Raw genomic sequence first — 21,267 nt, forward strand, 5'->3', positions numbered from 1 at the left:
GACTTCTGATAGCTTCCTTTTTATGAAAGTACCAGTGTGAAGTTCTGTAGCAAGAAGCAGACTCTGGTTATTGGACAGATCTGTATGTTTGGCTTTGCTGGATGCCCTAGACAAGCAAAAGCATTCTTCTGGCTACTTGGCTTTTAGGTATTCCACGTGATTTGAATTAAATCTTATCTTCTGTAGAGGGCCTTTCACAGCACAGCTGGGCATCAGAGGCCCAGAGAAGACAAGGGAAGCAGAATCCCGGTCACCATTATGGTCAGCCTGTGTTCTCCTTCTGTTCCAAAATGTTTAGGCTGTAAAGCTTGCATTCTAAATTGAAGGGCTATAAATGTAAATCAGAAATTCTATCAACAGAATTGCTTTATTTTCTATTTGTCCTTCTGACAGTGCCTATAATGTTTCACTCTGAGTGAAAGAAACGGGTAACACTGCCCTGGGCTGAGTGTCCAGAGACCCCATTTGTGGTCTGGACTTGACTGTGAGCTTGGCAACGATGTCTTGGCCTTGCTGTTTCCTGATTCCCAGGAGTGAAGTGACGCTCAACTGGAAAGTAAAAACGGACGTTAAGATAGACGGAGGATTAAAACAGAAGCATCAGGAGAAAGAGCTAAGTGAGGTCTGTGAAAAGAAGGAATTCAAAGGTGCAGAGAGATCTTTGGGAGTCTTAGCAAAACTCTCCTGCTAGTTTGAGGTCTGAGTACAGTATTTGCGCAATCAACCACAAAGCCATGTTTGCCTGCATGTTGCCACTGCGGTTCGTGGAAGCAGAGAGTGGAAGAAAAGCGAGAAACAGCAAAACCAAGCCAGGGAGCTGAGTCTGAGAAAAAACAAAAAACCAAAAAAACAACGGCAGTTAGGACAGAAGGAAGGGAGGAAACTTCTTTGCTGGAACTCGAGGTTCAAAGCCACCGGCCCCACCCAGCCCAGGACGGCCTGCCACGAGGACGCGCGGGAGGCCCGGAGGGTCGCGGGAGGCATGGAGGGAAGCCAAGCAGAGCGCGCTCGGGAAAAGGGCGCCTCCCCGGGCGGGCGGGGTGGGACCTTGGCTCCTGGCTTCGGCCTCCTACCCCCCCACCCAACTCCCACCGTGGCTCCGCGTCTCCCAGCGCGCTCCGAGGCCGGGGCGGGGCCAGTCCTTTGCCCGCCAGGACCCGGCGGATCTCCCTCCCCGCGCTCCTCCCGGCAATAGCCGGTCAGAGGTTAAGCTGATATGTTTGCAGACGGTAACGGGGAGCTGGATGCCAAAGGCCCAGCTCAGGGGAATCACGATTTATGTTTCTTGGAACAATTCTTCCTTCCATTGCATTGACGCCTTAAACAAACAAACAAAAAAGTGACTTAAGTTCAGAGTCGACGAAAGTCTTGCAAACGTATTAACCTGAGGCAGGGCTGCGCACTCGACGTGGCGCTCGAGAAGTAAAAGAGAAAGGAGGAAACTAGGCCGGTACTGGTGCTCGAGGAAGCCTCGGCGGCACTTCACCGGAGGGCAGAACCGTGGGCGTGGGGCCGCTCCCACTGGCGCGGCCCGGGGAACGTTCCAGGGCTAGGCGTCCCCCGCGACCGAGCGGGCAGGCCGGGGAGTCTGAGTCACCCCGACTCGGGTGCTAGCGGCCGGAGCAGGAGAAGGCGGGGCGGGCCGGGCGGGGCGGGCCTCCCGTGCACCGCGAGGATGTGGCGGCTATAAAAGCCCCACCCAGGCCAGCTGGCTCCGCTCTGCATCTGGCGACGCTCGCAGCGCACTGCGCCTGGCCCAGGTAAGCGGGGCGCCCTGCCCGCCCTCCCGCCCGCGATGGCCCCGGGGCCGCCGCGCTGGCGGGGTGTGGAGAGCGGGGGAAGGAGACGGCCTTGCAAAGAGCAGTTCTGGAGACGGGGACTCGGGAGGCCGTCCTGGGAGGGGGCTGAAGGGACGGTCCGCACTAGGAGCTTTGCGAGGAGGGCGCCCAGTGGCGAGGGGGGTCTGGACAGGAGTGAGGGGGGCTGGGTGTGCCCCGGCCTGTGGGGTGCAGGGCAGAAGGAGGGGGTCGGGCATCCCCCACGAAGTGCTCACAGGAAGCCCGACGAGGTGGCGCCGGGGAGGGGGGCGGAGGGAGGCCTCGCATTCCAGACGCGCCGGGCGCCGCTGGGGGGCTGGGTGTGCCTCCCTGCGAGCCCCTGGTCGGGTGGAGAGCAGACATGCGGCACCCTCCACGTTTACCACTAAGCGCTACGGCTATCTAGAAAGTAATCCCCATCTGTTCCAAGTTAACTTTACTTGAAACAAACGCGCATTTGTGGAACTTGTGCCGACGAGCAGGAGGGAAGCAGTCGGGGGAGAACTAGGGGTGGGAGTTTTTAGCAGCAACCTCCTGCCCCAGTAAAACAAAGCAACGGAAGAACCTCCCCTCATTCTCCTTTGTCTAGCTTAGCTTGTAGGAGAGCAACTTCTGATTTCCGTGTATCTGGAGAGTTTATTTGGTTGACTACTTTTGCATCAGGAAAGGAAGTGTTCCCCCGTGGTTCTGTGGGGAGAATCGTCACTGACTTACTGGCGCTGATGCGACATTGAGTCAGGGACAGAGGGTACAGAAAAGGGCGTAGCCCACCCCGGGCTGCTCCTTGTAGCTCTGTGAGATGGGTCCCAGCGCCTGGTGTTGTAGGCCTGGATTCCATCAACTCTCAGTTAAAAAGGTGTGGACATCAATTTCCTTATCTATGAAAGTGGTTTAAGAATGCACATTCTTACTTTCCCCACATAGGGTTATTATCGAAGATTCCAAAAAACATGTTCATTCAAAAATAAATTTGTAAAGCACACTGAAAACATTAAGTGCCGTACCAAAACCGAGTGTCATTTTTTTTGTGTTAAGATTTGCCGTTTTAAAGCTATTAAAGGTAAAAGAACAGTAACCTCATGGGGCACGCTGGGTCTTTACCAGGAACCCTAAGGTCCTGGAGTCCAGGGGTCGGGACCCCTGAGCTCATACTGACGGTACTGATGGGTTCTGTCCAAAAGTGTGCCCTACTGTGCCTGTCCGGAACTTGGTCATTTCGAATGCAGAATGCGCTGTAGCACTGAAACAATGTTATAGAAGGTGCTTAGGTTCTCAGGCTAACCCAGAAAACCCCTACCTTAACCTGCACTATATCAAAGTACTGATAGTACATGCCTAATTTGCGGGATGGGAGTGATGGTGGGTGGGGAGGGAGGGTGGGAGGAGGGTGAGGTATAATACATAAGAGTAAATCATTGAAGTATTTTACTGGAAGTTTTCTAAGTTTTAAGGTTGGCCCTGATTAAATTATTTTAATTGGAAAATTATGTCCTTATCACCCTCTCTACTTTTCTCTCTTCCTCCTGCCTCCTTGGAGAGCGCCCCCCCGCCCCCGGCCCCGACATACTACAAAAGCCTGTCCTTGCTTCTGCAGTTCTGCTGCATTCCCCCCTCCCTCCCACTTCAGTGTTCTCATACCCAGCTAGAGACTAGCAGATTGAGTCAATATTCATTAATATTCAATGTTAGGAATGGCTGGTGGTCCTGAAATCCTCAGCAACCCAGGGGAGATGTGTTATTTAAAAGATAACAAGAACATTTTTAAACCTAAACATCTGTAATTTATAGAATTTGAGGCTGTGGAAGGAGCCACATAATATAATATTCAGGCATTGTGAAGGAAGATCTCATATGAGGCCCGGTTCAGTGTCCTTAGTGGTCAGTGGTGTTAAGACCATCCCATACAGCACTTCTGACTCCACCTGTTATCTCAAATCTTCAGTCAAGGCTTTCTCCAGAGGTATCGATTGCATCTGCAGTGCAAGGGTGTGACCATCAATGTAAATTTTTTAGTTGGAGGTTTATGATTGGGGGACCGCCTAGATTTTGTGATTTCCTGCAGTGCTAAATGGCTTGCCTGTTGCAAATGCCCAGGAAATATTGCTGACTCACGGGCTTTGAGCAGGAGCTTGGTCTTGGACTGGGATCACGATACTTAACATCCTCTTGTCTTTGAGCTATTAAAAATGCTGTATCGATTGACATGCCGGCAATCGTGGCCGTTGGTTTCCTGACTAATTTCTAATTTAAGTAGTTTTCCTGGCAAGGTAGATATCCTTCTTTAATTGTTATTGATTTTGAGCGTTGTAGGCTCTTCTTGCACCATCAGGCCTAGAATCTGGCCTTTGTTCTTGGTCTTCCCTTGTGTGGGGCTGTGGGCCTGCTGAGGCATTTCTTACAAACTGAGCATGGGTGTGTCACAAATAGAAGTCCCAGGCTCTCTTGGGATGCCTTAAACATCTGTTCATTCCACAATATTTATTAAGCACCTACTATGTTCTACTCACAGTATAAGCACTGAGGATATAGCACTGAACAAAACAGACCAAAACAAAAACAAAAACAAAACTCTGCTCTTTAGGCTTTAAATCTAGTGGGGAAAAAAATAAAATAGACAAAATCGAGTGAATTGTATAGACAGTAATTGGATTTTGAGCTTTACGTTCTCCCAAATTAATATTTGTTTCCAAACTTGGTTGGGGCTCATTTCCCCTTTAATCCAGCTGTTCCACAGACCTGAGCTTCATAGTTTACTTGCTTTAGGGAAAGTGTTGTTTAAAGTTATCATTGACTTAACCTGCCTTCTGGATTTGACTGTGAGAATATAAACGGAAGGCTTCCCTGGTGGTGCAGTGGTTAAGGATCCGCCTGCCAATGCAGGGGACACGGGTTCGAGCCTTGGTCTGGGAAGATCCCACATGCCACGGAGCAACTAAGCCCGTGCACCACAACTACTGAGCCTGCACTCTAGAGCCCGTGAGCCACAATTACCGAGCCCGTGCGCCACAACTACTAAGCCTGTGCTCTAGAACCTGCGAGCCACAACTACTGAAGCCTGCCCACCTAGAGCCCGTGCTCCGCAACGAGAGAAGCCCGCGCACTGCTATGAAGAGTAGACCCCGCTCGCTGCAACTAGAGAAAGCCGAAAGCCCTCGCACGGGTAGCAACGAAGACCCAACACAGCCAAAAATTAAAAAAAAAAGAAAGAATAGAAATGGAATGTTCTTTTTTTTGCATGCATATGGGAATCCACCTCCCTCTTTTTCTCCCCGGTGCCACACCCTATTCTAGTTGTAGGCTACATCAGGAGGAAATTCCAGTCTTTTAAAAAAATTTTTTTCCGCTCTTTCACTGTCAGGTCTGTTTTTCCTCCTCCAGTTGCCAGAGGCGGTCCCCATCTCCTTTGTTGGGGAGCAGGTCAGCTGTAGGGGTCAGGAGATGCCCAGCCTTGTTCTTCGCAGTGGCTCCAGTGAGATTACCTCCAAGTCTCCCCTAGGGTACACCTGAAGCTGTGAAACCGTCTGAGCTCAGTCTTGTCAGAAGTCAGTAGCATCTAAGTGGTCTGAGTTACACTCCCAGGCTTGGGTTGGGAAGTTCTGACTCAAGGGAGTGGCCGTCACATGGAATCCTTGCCCTTTGTCTCTCTGCCACACCCAGTCCCCACACTCCCAGCTCAGAGGAAATCAGAGTCCCAAGGCCACTTGCAAATCTTTCCTCCTTGCTGCCTCCTTCCCTGCCTTTCTTGCCACAAGGAGATGAAGGTTACTTTTCCACGTTGTCCCGTGGACAGAGCTAGGAGCCAAGGGGCCCTGACGGTATTAAAGGTGGAAGTTGAGCTGTGGGAGAAGGTGAAGAGCTGCATATCATATGAGAAAGAGGCTGTCTCCTGAATTGCTCTACCAGGCTTTACAAAGATGTGAACAGAGGCTGGGAATTGAAGCCTCCAGCTCTGAATGTATGGAACTGGAACTGCATTTGAGATACTCAGTCCGAGGAAGAGAAAGGAAATTGAGGAAGGAGAATGTAGTGGAAAAGAAGGAAAAAAAGATATAATGTGGAAAGACCCAGTGTGTGTAAACCATCCAAAAATGTGAGTGAACGCCTACAGTGTGTTAGGCACTGTGCTCAGACCTATGGGGAAATGGGGATGAATAAGACAGAAACCCTGGGGGCAGATAGAATGGAAGACCGCCTTTGTACCCTCAGCTCTGATATTTCACAGATACACCAAGAGAGACAGGAGCGCAGAGCAGGGAGAGGTACAGGAGAAAGGTAACAGTATTTTTTGTGTCCTGAAGTCTCCTGAGGATGTCAGCTGACCCAGATAGAGCATTCCCAGTAGAGGGAACTTGGAAAACCCAGGCCTAGAGGTAGTGGGACAGTGCTGAATGTGTTTGGAGAATTACCAATCCAGTCTGACTTCGGTGCTGGGTGTGTGTGTGTGTGTGTGTGTGTGTGTGTGTGTGTGTGTGTGTGTGTTTGTACGTGTTTGCATGTGCTTTATTTATGGAAAAGTAGGTAGAGTCCAGAGTGTGGAAGATCTTGAATGCTGTGTAGACTTTTTTCTGTAAGCAGCAGGGCCCCATTGGAAATACAATATTTGGGCCATAAAACACTAAAATTGAGTTGTAGATGTGAAGAGCTTGATTTCTCAACCGTGAGAGTACTTTGTGCCAAGTGACATCATTCTTCTGCACGTCTCTTTCTGCCCACTCCAACCCCACGTCGGGAGATTGAACGAGAGGCTCTGAGAGGTTGAGGCCACAGTGTGTCTGGAGTTAGTAAACAAATATTGATTCAGATCAGGCAGCGAAAGGGACAGGCCAGAGCAAGTGCAGTACCAGTGTCCATCCTGTTCAGTTTGATCAAGGCCCCTGGGCAGAATTCCAGGATTTCTGGGGAATGACTTGCCCCTGTGACTCAGGCATTAATCAAGCCCATAAAAACCAAGGAGAAAACTGTGTGCTTTCAGGAAGGTTCTGTTAAATAAAAATGCTCTGGGAGGGAGGGGTGGAGAGTGAATAAAGTGGGAACTCTACCCCTATCCCCCACTCATGCATTTTTTTTTCCCCCTCTTGGTTTAAAATTCCAGTCTGGTCCCGTAGACCCAGGACTGCACAGTAAGGGCTTGGCGGGTAATCCCAACCCTCCATCCCCACACCTGCCCCCATTTTTTTTGGTTTTAAAAAATCCTCCTTTGTATCATCCAGTCTCTGATTGATTCATCATGGTTGCTAGGGATGTGTTTTGCAGTAACACATCAACACTCCGCATTTTAAAAGTGGGTGTGACCACGAAACTGCTGGGTTGTACTCAGATTCTGCTGGGCAGAGGAGCCCTGTTGCCATGTGTTTTTGTTTGTTTGTGAGAATTAATATTTGGGCTTTCTGGAGCTGGTTCTTCATTCATTTCAGTAGAACTTGTTGTTATTATTTGAAGCACTAACTTTTAGGTTTACTTTTTTTGTTTGGTTCAACCTTTTTGCAAACTTTCTTTTACTTTTTTGAGGGGGGCGGGGAGACGTTAAGGCTGTTTTACTTGTGCTATTTTTGTTGCAACTGTGTGTTGGAAGTGAAACAGTGAGGTGCAGTGTAATCTATTGGGTTTAAAAAAAAAAAAAAAAGGACAAACTCTTAAGTTATCTTTAAGATAGTGCTTATGTTAGATGTAAGTTGCTTCTTTTCCAGCAGCTGCACGGATTTCTTTAATGTCTAGCTTTGTGCTATAAGAGCTTTTCCAGTCAGGCAATTAGTCTCATTTATTAATATTTTCAAGGCCAGAGGAAACTGTTCCGTTCCCTTCATTAGGGTGGAGTGTCTGTGTTCCCTTCCCAGTGGTGCGTTATTTCAAGCCAGTTTGAAGTGGGTATGGCTCTCAGTGAGTCTCCTTGTACTTCTCTAGTTATTTTCTTAAACAAAAAACTTTCCCTGAGGAAGGCGATTTTAACAATCTTGTCTAGCCACCCAACCCTTCCCTGCGAATAAGAGGTACTGGTATGTGGAGGTACTCATCAACAGATTGAATTTGCTGATTTTTTTCTTTTCCTTTTTTGCAAGTTGAAACCAGTTGGAGATCTGGGTGAGGCTGTAGTGTTGGAAAGAGTGACGCCATTTTTGTGTTCTGTGGAGAAGTCTGCCAGAAACGGAGCGGTTGTTCTGCTTTTAATGCGCTTATGAATTTTTCAGTGTGCTGAGTGGTCACTGGGGGTGGAATTATCTCCTATGGTATGGAGACTTAAAAACAACAGGTACACTAAAAAGGCAGAGCTATTGTTTCAGTAAGAAAATTCAGCCTCCAGAGCAAATACGGTGAATGGATACTGAGTATTGGCATCAAATCCCTTTCCATAGCCAAGCTTAAGTTTGCACCATTCAGAAACTTACATCTCAGGCCCCCCACGTGCCACCACGTTAGACATGGCTGGTTTTAAAGCTGGCCTCTTGTTCCCCCCGCCTCCCCGGGACACTCTCCCACATCCCATCTCCTCAGGCTTTCCCTTGTTTCTCTGGCTGGAACCTTCCAGGGTGAGTGAGTGTCCTTCTCAGAAACTAGTCAGTACCTCACCTCTCAGACCCTTAGCCAATCTCACTCATGCTGCTTTTGTCTTTCTCTCTCTCCATGTCTTAATCTCTTGGAATGAAGAACCACTGTGGCGAAGTTGAAAGGGCAAAGGGCCCAAGAGTCAGGGGACCTGAATCCTGGCCCTAACTCCCTTACTCATTAGCTGGGTGACCTGGGCTAGTCTTCTGGGGCGAGAAGGGAAGAGAGCTGCAAGGTCCTGCAGGACTGGAGTCTGTGTGTCATAGTTTTGTGTGTGTCTCTCCCAGCCCTTAATGCGGGGCAGGCCGTGTGTGTGTGTGTGTGTGTGTGTGTGTGTGTGTGTGTGTGTGTGTGTGTGTGTGTTAGGGGCTTGCTGATTGATTACCTGGGTGTCACCAGTGTTTGTAACCTACAGTAGCCCTGCCAAGACTTTCTCTTTCTGCTTCCAAGGATAGCAGCACTCTGACATCTTCTCATTAATCATATGCACTATATTAAGCTAATGTTTTAACAAACATGAGTGGCAAAGCTGACTCTTTCTTCTGGAGATTAATTAGTCGTCTGCAAGATGACTTTGCATTCCCAGGGGATTGGATGTAGTGAAGAGACCAGGATGTAGTGAAGAAACCAGCGGATTGGATGTACTGAAGAAATGAGGGCCATGGTTTTTAAAAAATATTTATTATTTATTAAATAATATTTTTAATATTTATTATTTATTTTTAATATTTATATTTAATATTTATTTATTTTTAAAATATTTATTTATTTTGGCTGCGCCGGGTCTTAGTTGCAGCACGCAGGATCTTTTAGCTGCGGCATGTATGCAGGATCTAATTCCCTGACCAGGGATCGAACCTGGGCCCCCTGCATTGAGAGTGCAGAGTCTTAACCACTGGACCACCAGGGAAGTGCTGAGGGCCGTGTTTTATTTCTAAGGTGAAAATGTGTTTGCCCTTAAGCTTGCATGGAGTAGGAAATATTTATATGGATACGGAAGACACTTGCATGGAGTAATCCCAAGCTTCATGGATATTGTTTTTTTTATTATTGTGCCATTCTTTTCCTGCAGAATGATTATCAATAATATAAATATAAATGTTCATTATGCAAAATAGCAACTCATTTCTGACCGTTTATTTAGCACCTAGAGTGTGCAGAGGCCCTCTTAAATCTGTGGGGGAACTGGGACTCTACGGGGCAGATGAGACCCCATTTGGTTGAATTGTGCTATGTATTTTCCATCTGAATATGTGGCGCATGCGTGGCAGGAACTCAGGACACTTTTGCTCAGTGGTGAGTAAGTCTAGTGGCATCAGAAAGTGTTTCTGGCATTGAAAGGTGGGAGAGGCAGTGCCGGGGAATGGGGGCTGCAGCCACCCCATTGGAGCAGGTGCCAGAGGTGTGGTGACTTGAGGAATGGGCAGCATGTGTAACCAGAAGAAGGGACAAGGGTAAGGAGATGGAGCAGGAGACACGAATCAAGGTGCTGTGGATGAAAGCAGTTACGGTGTGTTTGGGGAGAAGCAAGGAACAGTTTGGTTGAGGCCCACTTTTGTTGGGGAGTACATAGAGGGCTGGACGGAGCTGGAGTAAGAGAACATCACGGAAGGATGGATTTTGAACTATTGTGACAAGATAAAATAGAGGAATTTAGCTGGTAGCGGCACATAGGACTGATGAGGTGAAGGAGCAGTACAACTGTCGACCGCTAAACAGAAAGGAAGACGTGTGGGACTTTTTAAAATCCCCATTTTCGGACTTCCCTGGTGGCACAGTGGTTAAGAATCCGCCTGCCAATGCAGGGGACACGGGTTCGAGCCCTGGTCCATGAAGATCCCACATGCCGCAGAGCAACTAAGCCCGTGCACCACAACTACTGAGCCTGCGCTCTAGAGCCCGCAAGCCACAACTACTGAGCCCACGTGCCACAACTATTGAAGCCCGCGTGCCTAGAGCCTGTGTTCCACAACAAGAGAAGCCACCACAATGAGAAGCCCGCACACCACAACGAAGAGTAGCCGCTGTTCGCGGCAACAAAGACCCAATGCAGCCAAAAATAAATAAATATATTTATATTTAAAAAAAAAAAAAGAACTAAAAAAAAAAAAAATCCCCGTTTTCTGTCTCTGTGTTGTGCCTGTGGGAGAAGGGTTACGTGAATCCGATGGCCTTTGGTTTGTACCGTACTGAGGGATCCGTGTGGGACATGGTTAGGCAGCTGTCTCCCAAGCCGGTGCTCGGAGCTGGAGAGGCAACTTGAAAGAACTACCTGGCAGAAACTTACCCGCCTCTGCGGTTGCGATTTCCTAAACCTCAGAACCCATGTGAAGTAACTGATCTAATAAATAAGTAGAATTTAATCCACCCAGAAACAACTTTGACTTATTGGTCTTCTTTTTTGTTTCGGCATTTTTCTTTCTTAGCTCTTTACAGTGGGGACTAGAATTCTGCAAGGCAGATGACAACCATTTACCCCTCACTGCAAACCTAGCCCAGTTCTGACTGAGCCCCAGGAGTGGGAGTCCAGGCCAGGGCTTAGGTGGTCCATGTCCTGGGGAGTTCATGTCCTCTTTGGTGATTCTCAACAGCATAACTGATGAGACGCTATAGAATGTTTCTTGGCCCAAGTTGAAGTTGGAGATTATTCTTCGATTTTACATTCTTCTTATACTAATTCTTCCAAATCCGGTGTGTACTTTACACTTACAGCACATCTCAGTATGGTCTGGACACTTTTCAGTGCTTGATAGCCCCATGTGGCTGGTGGCTAGTGTATTGGACAGTCTAGCTACAGAGCAAGACTCTTAAAGAAAATAGACTTTATTTTTTTAGGGCAGTTTTAGGTTCACAGAATAATTGAGTACGAAGTCAGAGTTCCCATATATTCCCAGCTCCCCCCCTATATACACACAACCTCTCCAACTATCAAAATCCCCCACCAGAGAAGTACATTTGTTATAATTGCTGAACCTACATTGACACATCTTTATCACTCAAAACACATAGTTTACGTTAGGGTTCATTCTTGGTGTTGTAAATTCTATGGATTTTGGCAAACGTATAATAACATGTATCCACCATTACTGTATCACAGCCCTAAAAATCTTCTGTGCCCTGCCAATTCGTCCCTCCCTCCTTCCCCTCTAAACCGTAGCAACCACTGATCCTCTTACTGTCTCCATGGTTGTGCCTTTTCTAGAATGGCGTATAATTGGAATCGTACAGTATGTAGCCTTTTCAAACTGCTTTTTTCACTTAGTAATATACATTTAAGTTTCCTTCATGTCTGTTCGTGGCTTGATAGCTCATTTCTTTTTAGTGCTGAATAATATTACATTGTCTGGATGTACCACAGTTTATTTATAGAGGATGACTTTACAAATTAGGATCATATCTCAGTGCTGTGATGCATTGCATGGGTTGGGGGTGTGTGTGATAGTGTCTGAGAGTTGTGGAAATGGAGGAGTTGGAATAGCTGTGATTTTCTTTTTTGCCGTGCTTAAAAAGCTTCTATAAGCATCAAGAAGAGAGAAGTCATGTAGGAGAGAGCTCATTGTGAAAATCTTGCAGAAATAGTTCCATAACCACAAATAAAGGCGAATCTTTTTCTCTTAATTCCTCTAACTCACCCCACACAGAGCCTGGAATCTGCCTAGTCCAAAACCTTCTGATAAATTAACAAATGTCTATGTCCAAATATTCCTTCAAAGCCAGTTGTATGAAAACATGTAGACTAAGCAAACTGTTGGAAGAAAAAAGAAAGCTGAATTGCATGGGCACAATTTCCTTGATCAAAGAATATTAAGCAAAAACAGACCAAAACAGGAGTTGCTGCAATTCAGACGTCATTCCCACTGTTTTGAGGATGCAGCTCTGCTCTATTTTCTTTATTTTGGGGAAGCTGCTGCTGAATGACCTGTCTTGTCTCAGTTGAGGTAAATTTCCTGCCAGTTGAGCACTTTTTATTGGCAGAGGTTGGTGTATCAATTCTGAAAACTGTGTGATTGCAAAGCTGGAAAGCCAGTTCATTACGTTGTCGTATCACTGTCCAATTAAGTGTATTAACTGAAAGAGGACTTCATTTCAGCCATTTTGAATCTTAAATACAAGGATAAGTCTTTTATGGGATGAGTTAATGTCAAAATCTGTCCGTTGTCTTTCTCATCAACAGTTTAATATCTTCTAAGCATTGGTGAGCTAAGAGAATAATTATGGATAGTAATAAAGGGCTCCATTTAGGAATCAGCCAGCATGAAAGTGCTACTGATTTCAGTTCATATGCATAGTTTTCAGACTATGGATATATATTATATATGATATATTAAATTATTGGTGAAAAATATAGCAGTAATGGCTGGTTTGACAAGATTATCACTTTTTAGGAGAACCGGAAGATTCAGTCTTATCCTGTTTGGACGAGTTGCACTGGTCTTGGGAAGAAACGTTTTGTTTTTGTATTTACAAGTCAATCTCCCCAGGTTCTCTGTAAACTGAGCAAGAACAAGACTAGCTAGTTCTGTAGTCCATCCCAAACCTAAGATGAACCATCTCTCAGCTTTAATTTTCCCAATCACAAGATAGGAATTGCATCTATTTGCAAAAATTACTCTAATATCGTCAGATGAAATGGTCCAAGAAGTAGAGATGAGTATAATGAATCACTGCGCTTCGGGGGAAAGGAAAACCTCTTCATAATAAAGACTTTTTGTTGTACTTTTTTTTTTTTTCCAGCTTCTTTCAAAATGTCTACCGTTCATGAAATTCTCTGCAAGCTCAGCTTGGAGGGTGATGTAAGTATATCATTTTCACTTTGTGTAATTTTTGCAAATTGGGCATCTCTCTGGATAACTGTGCCTCTTCCTTTCCTTGTACATCTAAGGAAAATGGGGACAAAATTCAGACAGTCATTCCCGGAATCCCCTTGGTTCCCTGTCTTCCCCAGTACTTTAGCTGTTCCTAGTAGTTCAATTTGAAAGAAATGTTATGGCTCCAGAAACTGTTTTGGCATCACATTAAAATTGGACAGACACTAGTGACACTGAGATGCTTGGAATTTTATCCTGCTATATAGTTAACATGCCAGTGGTAGTAATTATTGTGGTGGTACAGGACTTTTTTTTTTTTTTTAATTAGAGTATAGTTGCTTTACAGTGCTGTGTCAGTCAGTTTCTGATGTACAGCAAAGTGAGTCAGCCATACAGATACATATATCCCCTCTTTTTTGGATTTCCTTTCCATTTAGGTCACAACAGAGCACTGAGTAGAGTTCCGTGTGCTCTACAGTAGGTTCTCATTGATACAGGATTTTTAATGTCATGCCCTCGGATTTTATTAATGGTTGGCATAAGCTACAGCCATATTGAAAATGATCCCGCATGTTTTGGACTTCTTATAGTGTCCAGAGAGTTATTCCAGACAAGGACTTTTTAAAATTTAGTACCTGGGAAAGCTTTTCTCCAAAATAGCTAGAATTTTTTTTTTTAAACTAAATAATAGAAGTATTATAATTCATCTTGTTGCCTTTTTTGCTTTGGCTATCAGGTAGCTCAGACTTAATTGTCTTTCACAGGAACTTGGAAATTCTGATACATTTGCTTTTTTGTTTTACAGTCAAAATTTTTAAAAGCTATATGCAAAATTATAAGTCATTGCAAATACTTTTAGAATAAAGTAGAGTATAAATTATGAATATGTAAAATATCTAATAATACCATACATCTTTCAGGTTATCTTGGCAGAACTGGCTTTTACAGAAACTCAGCAGTGACACTGGTTTGTAGGCATATCTTACAGATATTTCAAAATATGCTCTCACTGAAATTAAAATACAAAGAAGCACTCAAGTGGGTTGACAGCAGCTTGGGTCATGTGGTACAGAACCCTCTGTCTCTGGTGCTTGCCAATAAAACGTTCAGATGGATGATGTTGGTGCGAGCACAGGTTGTATGGAGTATAAAGCCTACCTGGTTTTCATCTTTCTTCTTGGACCTTGCGCACACTGTTGTTGGCAACCATACAAGCAGCATGTTGAGGTCCAGACAAGTCCAAGAGCTAAATAAATTTTTTCTTAATGGATCAGATCATTAGATCACTTTTAGTATCGGGTTTCATCAGAGGGCTTTTCATGTGGCCTTTGAAGTTACTCTAGTATGATGTGCTTCTCTGTGGAGAGATGGGACTGCAATAGAAAATGTCATGTATTCCCCAATACTTTGAGGGAAGAGAAACATCACTTTGGCCTCCATAACTTGATTTTCAGATAAATGAATTTTACAGGTAATAAGTTCAATTATCCATTTAATTTTATTTCCAGAGTTACTATAAAATTATGCAAAACTTTTCTTACTCACTGTTGTTTTTGGGATGAGATGACATAGCACCTGATATATGAAGCCATATTTGATATGGCTCGATGGCCAGACTGCCTGCCTTTGTAAATAACTGATGGGATTGTTAATAAATAGGAAAATGTGTTCCCTTAGATTTCTGTCCTCATTTTGTAGCCACCGTAGCATATATAGTAAGTATTTCAGAATAACGCTTTGTGTCATTACCTTTTCCTGAACGTGTGCTCTATTCCCATTGAGTTAATCTTACTGGAAAGTTTAAGTAGTGAAATTATACGGAAAACACCTTGATAATCCTCTGTGTTTCAGTTATATGTATTAACTGGATTTACTATTTGGCCAAGATGGTCACAAGTACATTTTGAAACATTTTGCCCAGCCCTGAACTTAGATTTGTGGCTTGTGCTAGGAGGCATTTGGGAGGATGGCATCTTAGTTGTTTACCTGCACAGCCTCACTGCTAATAAATGCTGGGGTGCCTTGTAACGTGATGCATGTGGGTGGAAAGGTAAGTCAGGGCAACTCAGTCTCCGACTATTTCCAGAAACAGCCTAGACAGAGTCATGATGTGATGGGAGGTGTGCAGTGTGGGGAGGCTGGGATGGGGAGCCTTGACGTTGAAGGCGGTGCAGTGGTGGATGGGTCCACTGGCCATCAGCCAACCTAAAGAACATTGTCAGTCCTGTTTTGTCTGTCCTTTGCTTTGGGACTGGATAGCAGGGAGGAGGAAAGCTGTAAGAGCATTTCAAAGGAGAGAAGTTAACACTTTGGAGAGGAGAACTGATGTAGAATCATGCTGTTGTCCTTACCTCAGTCTGGGGTGGGTCGGGCGAGGGAGGGTCCATCAGATCTGGAAGGGTGATGGGCTTTGAAAAGCACTAGAAAGGAAGAACCCGTGGTTTAAAAGGCAGTGAGAAGAAAAAATACTAGGGAGAGTAGTAGGCAGAGGGGATCGTGTTAAAGACAGCAGAGTGGAGGGTAGAGAGAGTAGAGAAAGCAGGCGGAACCTGGCCAATATGAAGAGGATGGGGGCCATGTGGCCTGACCACCTTGGTTCCACGGCGGTGGCCAAAGGGGGAGGATACAGGAAGAAGATGCTTCCCTCACTTATCTCATAGTCTGAGACAGGCAGGCAGGCATTCTACATTTGCTTTTTAAAGAATTGTGAGCTCAACGATACAGGCTCAGTGGAAATTCATGTGCCTGTAGCAAAAACTTGGCTAAACACACTTGTCATTCAGGCATTTCCACATTTCCAGCTTGTTTCAAATTTTGGCCAGCCCAGTTTCGTGCTCTTCAAAGCCTTCCGCAAAGAAACGGGTGGTTTCAAGTGCCCAGCTTTGCGTTTTCCGCCTCTGAGCTTGCGTGAAAAGTAAGATGAAATGTAGAAATAGATTTATCGTATTCTAAACTAGTTGAGCCTTTGAAGAAGAATTCTCAATTCGAAATAAGGAAGTTTCGTATCCTATGTGTGAGTTACCTAGCCTAAGAATGATGTGAATTATTAAAAGAAACAATAGGAAAAAAGATATTTTAGGAATTGACATTTCAACAAGAGGCTTTTAAGTATGTGTGATTGCAGTGTGTTTGTCTTTTGACCTCAGCACTCCACACCTCCAAGTGCATACGGGTCAGTCAAAGCGCACACCAACTTTGATGCCGAGCGGGATGCTCTGAACATAGAGACAGCCATCAAGACGAAAGGTAGGCCATACATTTGTCCCCCTCGTCGAACACTGACCAGAGGGTTTCTAGTCTCTTTCTTGAACCTTCATACGTTGGTCATTTGAAATTGTCATCGAGCTTTAATGGAGCGATCGAAACCTACCCTACCCCACCCCATCCTTCTCTCCTTCGTTCCCCCTCTTTCTCCCTCCCTCCCTCCCTCCTCTCTTTGGAGAGAAGAAGATTTAAAACATGAGAAACTAAATAACCGAATAGCATAGTGACATGGAAATAGGCTTTAGCTGAGGGCCAGGAAGGTCTGATCCCCTGGGTGTGTGCTTTGGGCTGAGTTCCTCACTTGGAGGCCTCATTGCCCCTTCTATAAGGAAGAATTTGGTCATGGTGTTCCCTAAGGGCCTCTTTTTGGTCCTAAATCCCCTTGAATTTTATTACATTTCTTGGAAAAATGCTGGGAACATTTTACTGCTTTGCTCTCAGATTGATCTAATGAGCGAAAAATTCAGACTTCTTTTTTTTTTTTAGCTCTACAAGTTACGCCCCTGCTTAGTCTTGGAGCTTGTATTTGAAGAGCTGTCGGGATGGTTGTATTTCCTAGAGTTCCAGGATGAGTAAGAGAGGACAAGGAGGCATAAAAGCCTCTGTTCCAAAATAGAGCAGATAAAGCATTTAATTGGGTAAGAGTTGAGCAAGGGCTTGCTCAGGTCATTGTGCTGTTTTCTGTATCCACAAAAGCCAGTGTTCAGACTTCTTTGGCTTATGTTAACGAAGCACGTATCTTTGGGGTTGCCCCATCCCCAGATCCTTGGAAACACTGTGATTATTGTGGTGATGCTTGTGATTCACCACACTCTTCCCCTTTTGGACAAAGTGCTTCTTATCATATGAGGCTAGTCTGAGACACATATGTGAGCCAGCAGCCAGAGTGGCTGCTGGTTCATCCCCTGCTGACGAGTTGTGGGACATTAGGACGATGGAGTGTTTTTACTTATTGACACATGCATACAATTCACATACAGGTCACTGACCGACTGGGGACCTCAGTCAGGGTGACCTGGGGCCCTAAAATTGGCGTGACCATGTGTCCCCGTTATGCCTGCATATTTACTGATTGTGCCCCCTTTTCGCCCTCAGAATTGTCTTATTTTGCAGGATAGATTGCATAGTCACTTTTCCTAGAACCCTTGGAGAAACTGGTGACTGTGTTTCTGGGGATAGGAAGGAGTGTAGAAAGAGCCTTTACGTCCTGTGGTTCTAATAGGACATAGGTTTGCATCACTGGCCTCAAAGCAGCCTTAGTTTCCATGGGGACATTGTGGGCACCTCCCACTACAGTGGCCTGGACAACTAACTACCTTCAAAAAGCCATCTTTTTTGGTGCTTTTAAATGACCGTACTTGTCAAAGGCCAGGCTGGGAAGTCAGGACGTCACTAATCAGAAAATGAAACTAAAATCTGCAGGGCTCACCTCCCTGCAGTCAGTTCTACTTGGTGGAGCCTAGTGGATGAGAGCATATGTGTTTGTGGGTTCAAATCTTAGCTCTACCACTAATTTACTAGCTGTCTGACTCTGGGAAAACATTTAACTTTCTTAAGCCTCAGCTTGCTTACTGTAAAAGGGGGGCTAATAAAAGTTCCCACCTCACAGGGTTGTTGTGAAGTAGGAAGCACTTAGCATGGTGCCTGGCATATAGATAATACTCAAAATATGTCACCTTAACACACACACACACACACCACACACACACGCACACACAATCCCCTCTCCTAAAAACTCACCTTCTCACTATTTGGATGTGCCTACATTCCTGGGGTTTCCCAACTAGCCATTGTAGAGAAGTTTAACAGTTAACTCTTCTGACAAAGAAGGTGCCTTTTACAAGCGTAAGACAAAGGCTGCTTTTATCCCTGCATGAGAAAGCTTTTAGCACACTGGAATGTAAAGATTGCGCAAATGAACTCTGGTAACAGCTGAAACTCCCAGGGTAATAAAAATACCTTCAGGCGCTTTCTGAGTTAGTAGAAAAATACTGTAGTTTCTAAGCAGAAACATCTGGAGGGCTAAGATCTGGATTCCTGCATTCCAGTTTGGTCAAATGCAGATGACATCACCATTATCAGGGTTGCAGCTGCTTATTGAGGGCTGCTCATTATGGGCTGGCGTGGCACCAAGCACTTCAGGAACATTCTTCCTAGATGAACTTCAGATTAATCCTCTCATGTAGGGTGCTGTCATCCCCAATTTATGGGGGACACAATTTAGGATTAACATGCTCCAGGTCTCTTGGCTGTGGTTCAGATAGGGGTTTTAACACGACTCTTTCCAGCCCCAGGGCTGTGCTCTCAAGCACCCCAATGTTATGCTACCCACCTGCCAGGGTTGGACTTTTTACTTAGCCATGAGTTGTTTTCAGGCATGAGAACATTTTCTAGCTGTGATTCTGTGGATATCAGATACATGTTATATTTGTGGGTCCAGCTTTTGGTCTCCTGTCTTCTTCTCTCCCAAGCTTAATGCCCAGTGGGTCCCACTTAGGACTGCTTTTTATTATTTGTTTTTGGTGCCTAGTGATTTTAAAGAGTAACTGAATTTTCTTGAGTTAAGTCTGTTGGTCCTTTAAAATAGTTTATAGATTGTTGGTATATTTAGAACCTTAAATCCTTCTAGGAAACTCGAGAGGAAAGAATATGATAGATATACAGAGCTCAGAGTTGTAATGAAGTTGTTATTATCAGCATTGGTTTTTTTTTTTTTAACATCTTTATTAGAGTATAATTGCTTTACAATGGTGTGTCAGTTTCTGCTTTATAACAGTGAGTCAGTTATACATATACATATGTCCCCATATCTCTTCCCTCTTGCATCTCCCTCTCTCCCACCCTCCCTATCCCATCCCTCTAGGCGGTCACAAAGCACCGACCTGATCTCCCTGTGCTATATCAGCATTGGTTATGATGGTGACAAACCTAGATCCATCTTCTAGTTGGAGAGTGACTTAGTACATTGTGGTAACTGCCTTTATATTACATAGAGTATCTGTAGAATGTCACCAAGACATGAAAAGTAAAGTTTGCAAACAGTTTTTTTACATTGTTATTGAGGTATAATTCACATCTCATACAATTCACCTATATAAAATGTACAATTCAGGGTTTTTTTAGTATATTCGCAAAATTGTACAACCATCACCACAATCAGTTTTGGAACACTCATATATTTCACCTTAAATTTGTCAGTTGCATAGGAAATGGGCATAAAATAGTATATACAGTATGTTCACACCACCACAATTTTTTTTATGTCAAAAAGAAAAAAATAAAAGGCATTTAACTGATATATAGAATTATGGGTAATTGATTCTTTTCCTGTGTTTTCGGTATATTGTTTTTCCCAATTTTTCTATGGTGACATGTATTACCTTCATAACGGAAAGCAGTAAACTAAATTAAAAACAAAAATGAAGTCATCGCAGTTTAACAACATGGGTTTGAACTGCGTGGGTCCACTTACACGTGGATGTTTTTCTCAACGGTAAGTACAACGGTGCTACGCGGTCAGAGGTCAGTTGAATCCACAGATACGGAACTGAGGATAAGGAGGGCCGACTGTAAATTATATGTGGATTTTCAGCTGTTGGGGGTGTCGGCACCTCATACCCTCCAGTTGTTCGAGGGTCAGCTGTAGTTGGGAAACTCGCATCCCTTTTGTTTTTTTCTCCTTCCCCTTGATCTTTTTAGATACTAACACTAGTTTAAAAAAATGAGCTAATTAAGATCTTACCTTCCCTTTTAGAATGCCTTTCACTTTAAGTGTAATTAGGAAGCTCCTGCCCCACCTTAACCGACCCTTTTCCAGGAGAATACAGTGCAAATTAATTGGTGTTTCCCTGACATCCAAGGAAACTGGGTAAACTTCAAATGCTGATACAAACAAAGCCAAAGGACCGTGAAAAGATGACCCTCTGGGCCTCCCCTCTCAGATAGGGTAGCCCACGTGTGTGTGCACACGCGTGTGTGCGTGTGCCGAATGTAGAGCATGTTGGGCATTACCTGTACTGCCTGACGTACGTCTGCTTCCCTATCCGACTACTCGCAGGAAGAAGGGCTGTGAGCAAGTCACCTGTGGCCTAGGGTTGCTCACTGCTCTTAAACCCAAGAATTGTAAACCGAGGCAGGCCTGCAGTGGGGAGGATTAGGAGGGGCAGACCTGGGTGAGATCTATAGGCTGGTGCTGCCTAGACTGGTCAGAAGGCCCCCAAACAGCTCTTATCCCTCCCTTCTCCTCTGCCCTTATCTCTCGCCTGGGCTGCTAGGGCATTTGTCCTTATTTATTTATAAAATATTTATTTATTTATTTGGTTGTGCTGGGTCTTAGTTGCAGCAGGTGGGCTCCTTAGTTGTGGCACGTGAACTCTTAGTTGTGGCATGCATGTGAGATCTAGTTCCCTGACCCGGGCCCCCTGCATTGGGAGTGCGGAGTCTTACCCACTGCGCTACCAGGGAAGCCCCTGTCCTTATTTTTACGGGCCTCCTTGCCTCATCCAGTGCAGATCCTCTGTCTAGCTTCATCTCCAGGCTATTCGGTGCCACAAACAGAGCCTTTGCTCTCAGGAGTGTGCAGCCCGCTTCTAGTGGGAGTGTTGGCCCACTTCTGACATCCAGGCAGTTCCCACTCATCTTGGCCTGAGCTGATGCACCGCCTCTTCTCCAAGCTTTCTCTAAGAGGGAGGCAGAATCATTTATTCCTTGATCTGTGTCTCATAATACTTTCGTCTCATTTATAGCTCTTGCCACATTGTGTTATAGTTATCCATCTATGGGTTTGTCTCTCCCACCAGAAAGTGAGCTCCCTGAGGGCAAGGACTTTATTTCATTAA

The 21,267-nt window shown here is 45.0% G+C and overlaps 1 protein-coding gene and 1 non-coding gene across 2 annotated transcripts in view; one reads left to right on the top strand and one right to left on the bottom strand.

The window, feature by feature from the left end:
- Window positions 1-1,655: 1,655 nt before the first annotated feature.
- ANXA2 (annexin A2) overlaps window positions 1,656-21,267 on the top strand; it is a 44,027-nt gene continuing 24,415 nt past the window's right edge. Inside the window, exons 1-3 of the mRNA XM_059913152.1 lie at window positions 1,656-1,760; window positions 13,092-13,150; window positions 16,312-16,411. Of these exons, the coding sequence (XP_059769135.1) occupies window positions 13,103-13,150; window positions 16,312-16,411 (148 nt within the window). The 5' untranslated portion in view covers window positions 1,656-1,760; window positions 13,092-13,102. The remainder of the gene's footprint in view (window positions 1,761-13,091; window positions 13,151-16,311; window positions 16,412-21,267) is intronic.
- Window positions 9,195-9,267, bottom strand: TRNAE-CUC (transfer RNA glutamic acid (anticodon CUC)). The gene has a single exon. It is a non-coding gene; the product is annotated as a tRNA-Glu (tRNA).

This window comes from Balaenoptera ricei, chromosome 2 (assembly GCF_028023285.1).
Source record: "Balaenoptera ricei isolate mBalRic1 chromosome 2, mBalRic1.hap2, whole genome shotgun sequence".
Taxonomy (NCBI): domain Eukaryota; kingdom Metazoa; phylum Chordata; class Mammalia; order Artiodactyla; family Balaenopteridae; genus Balaenoptera; species Balaenoptera ricei.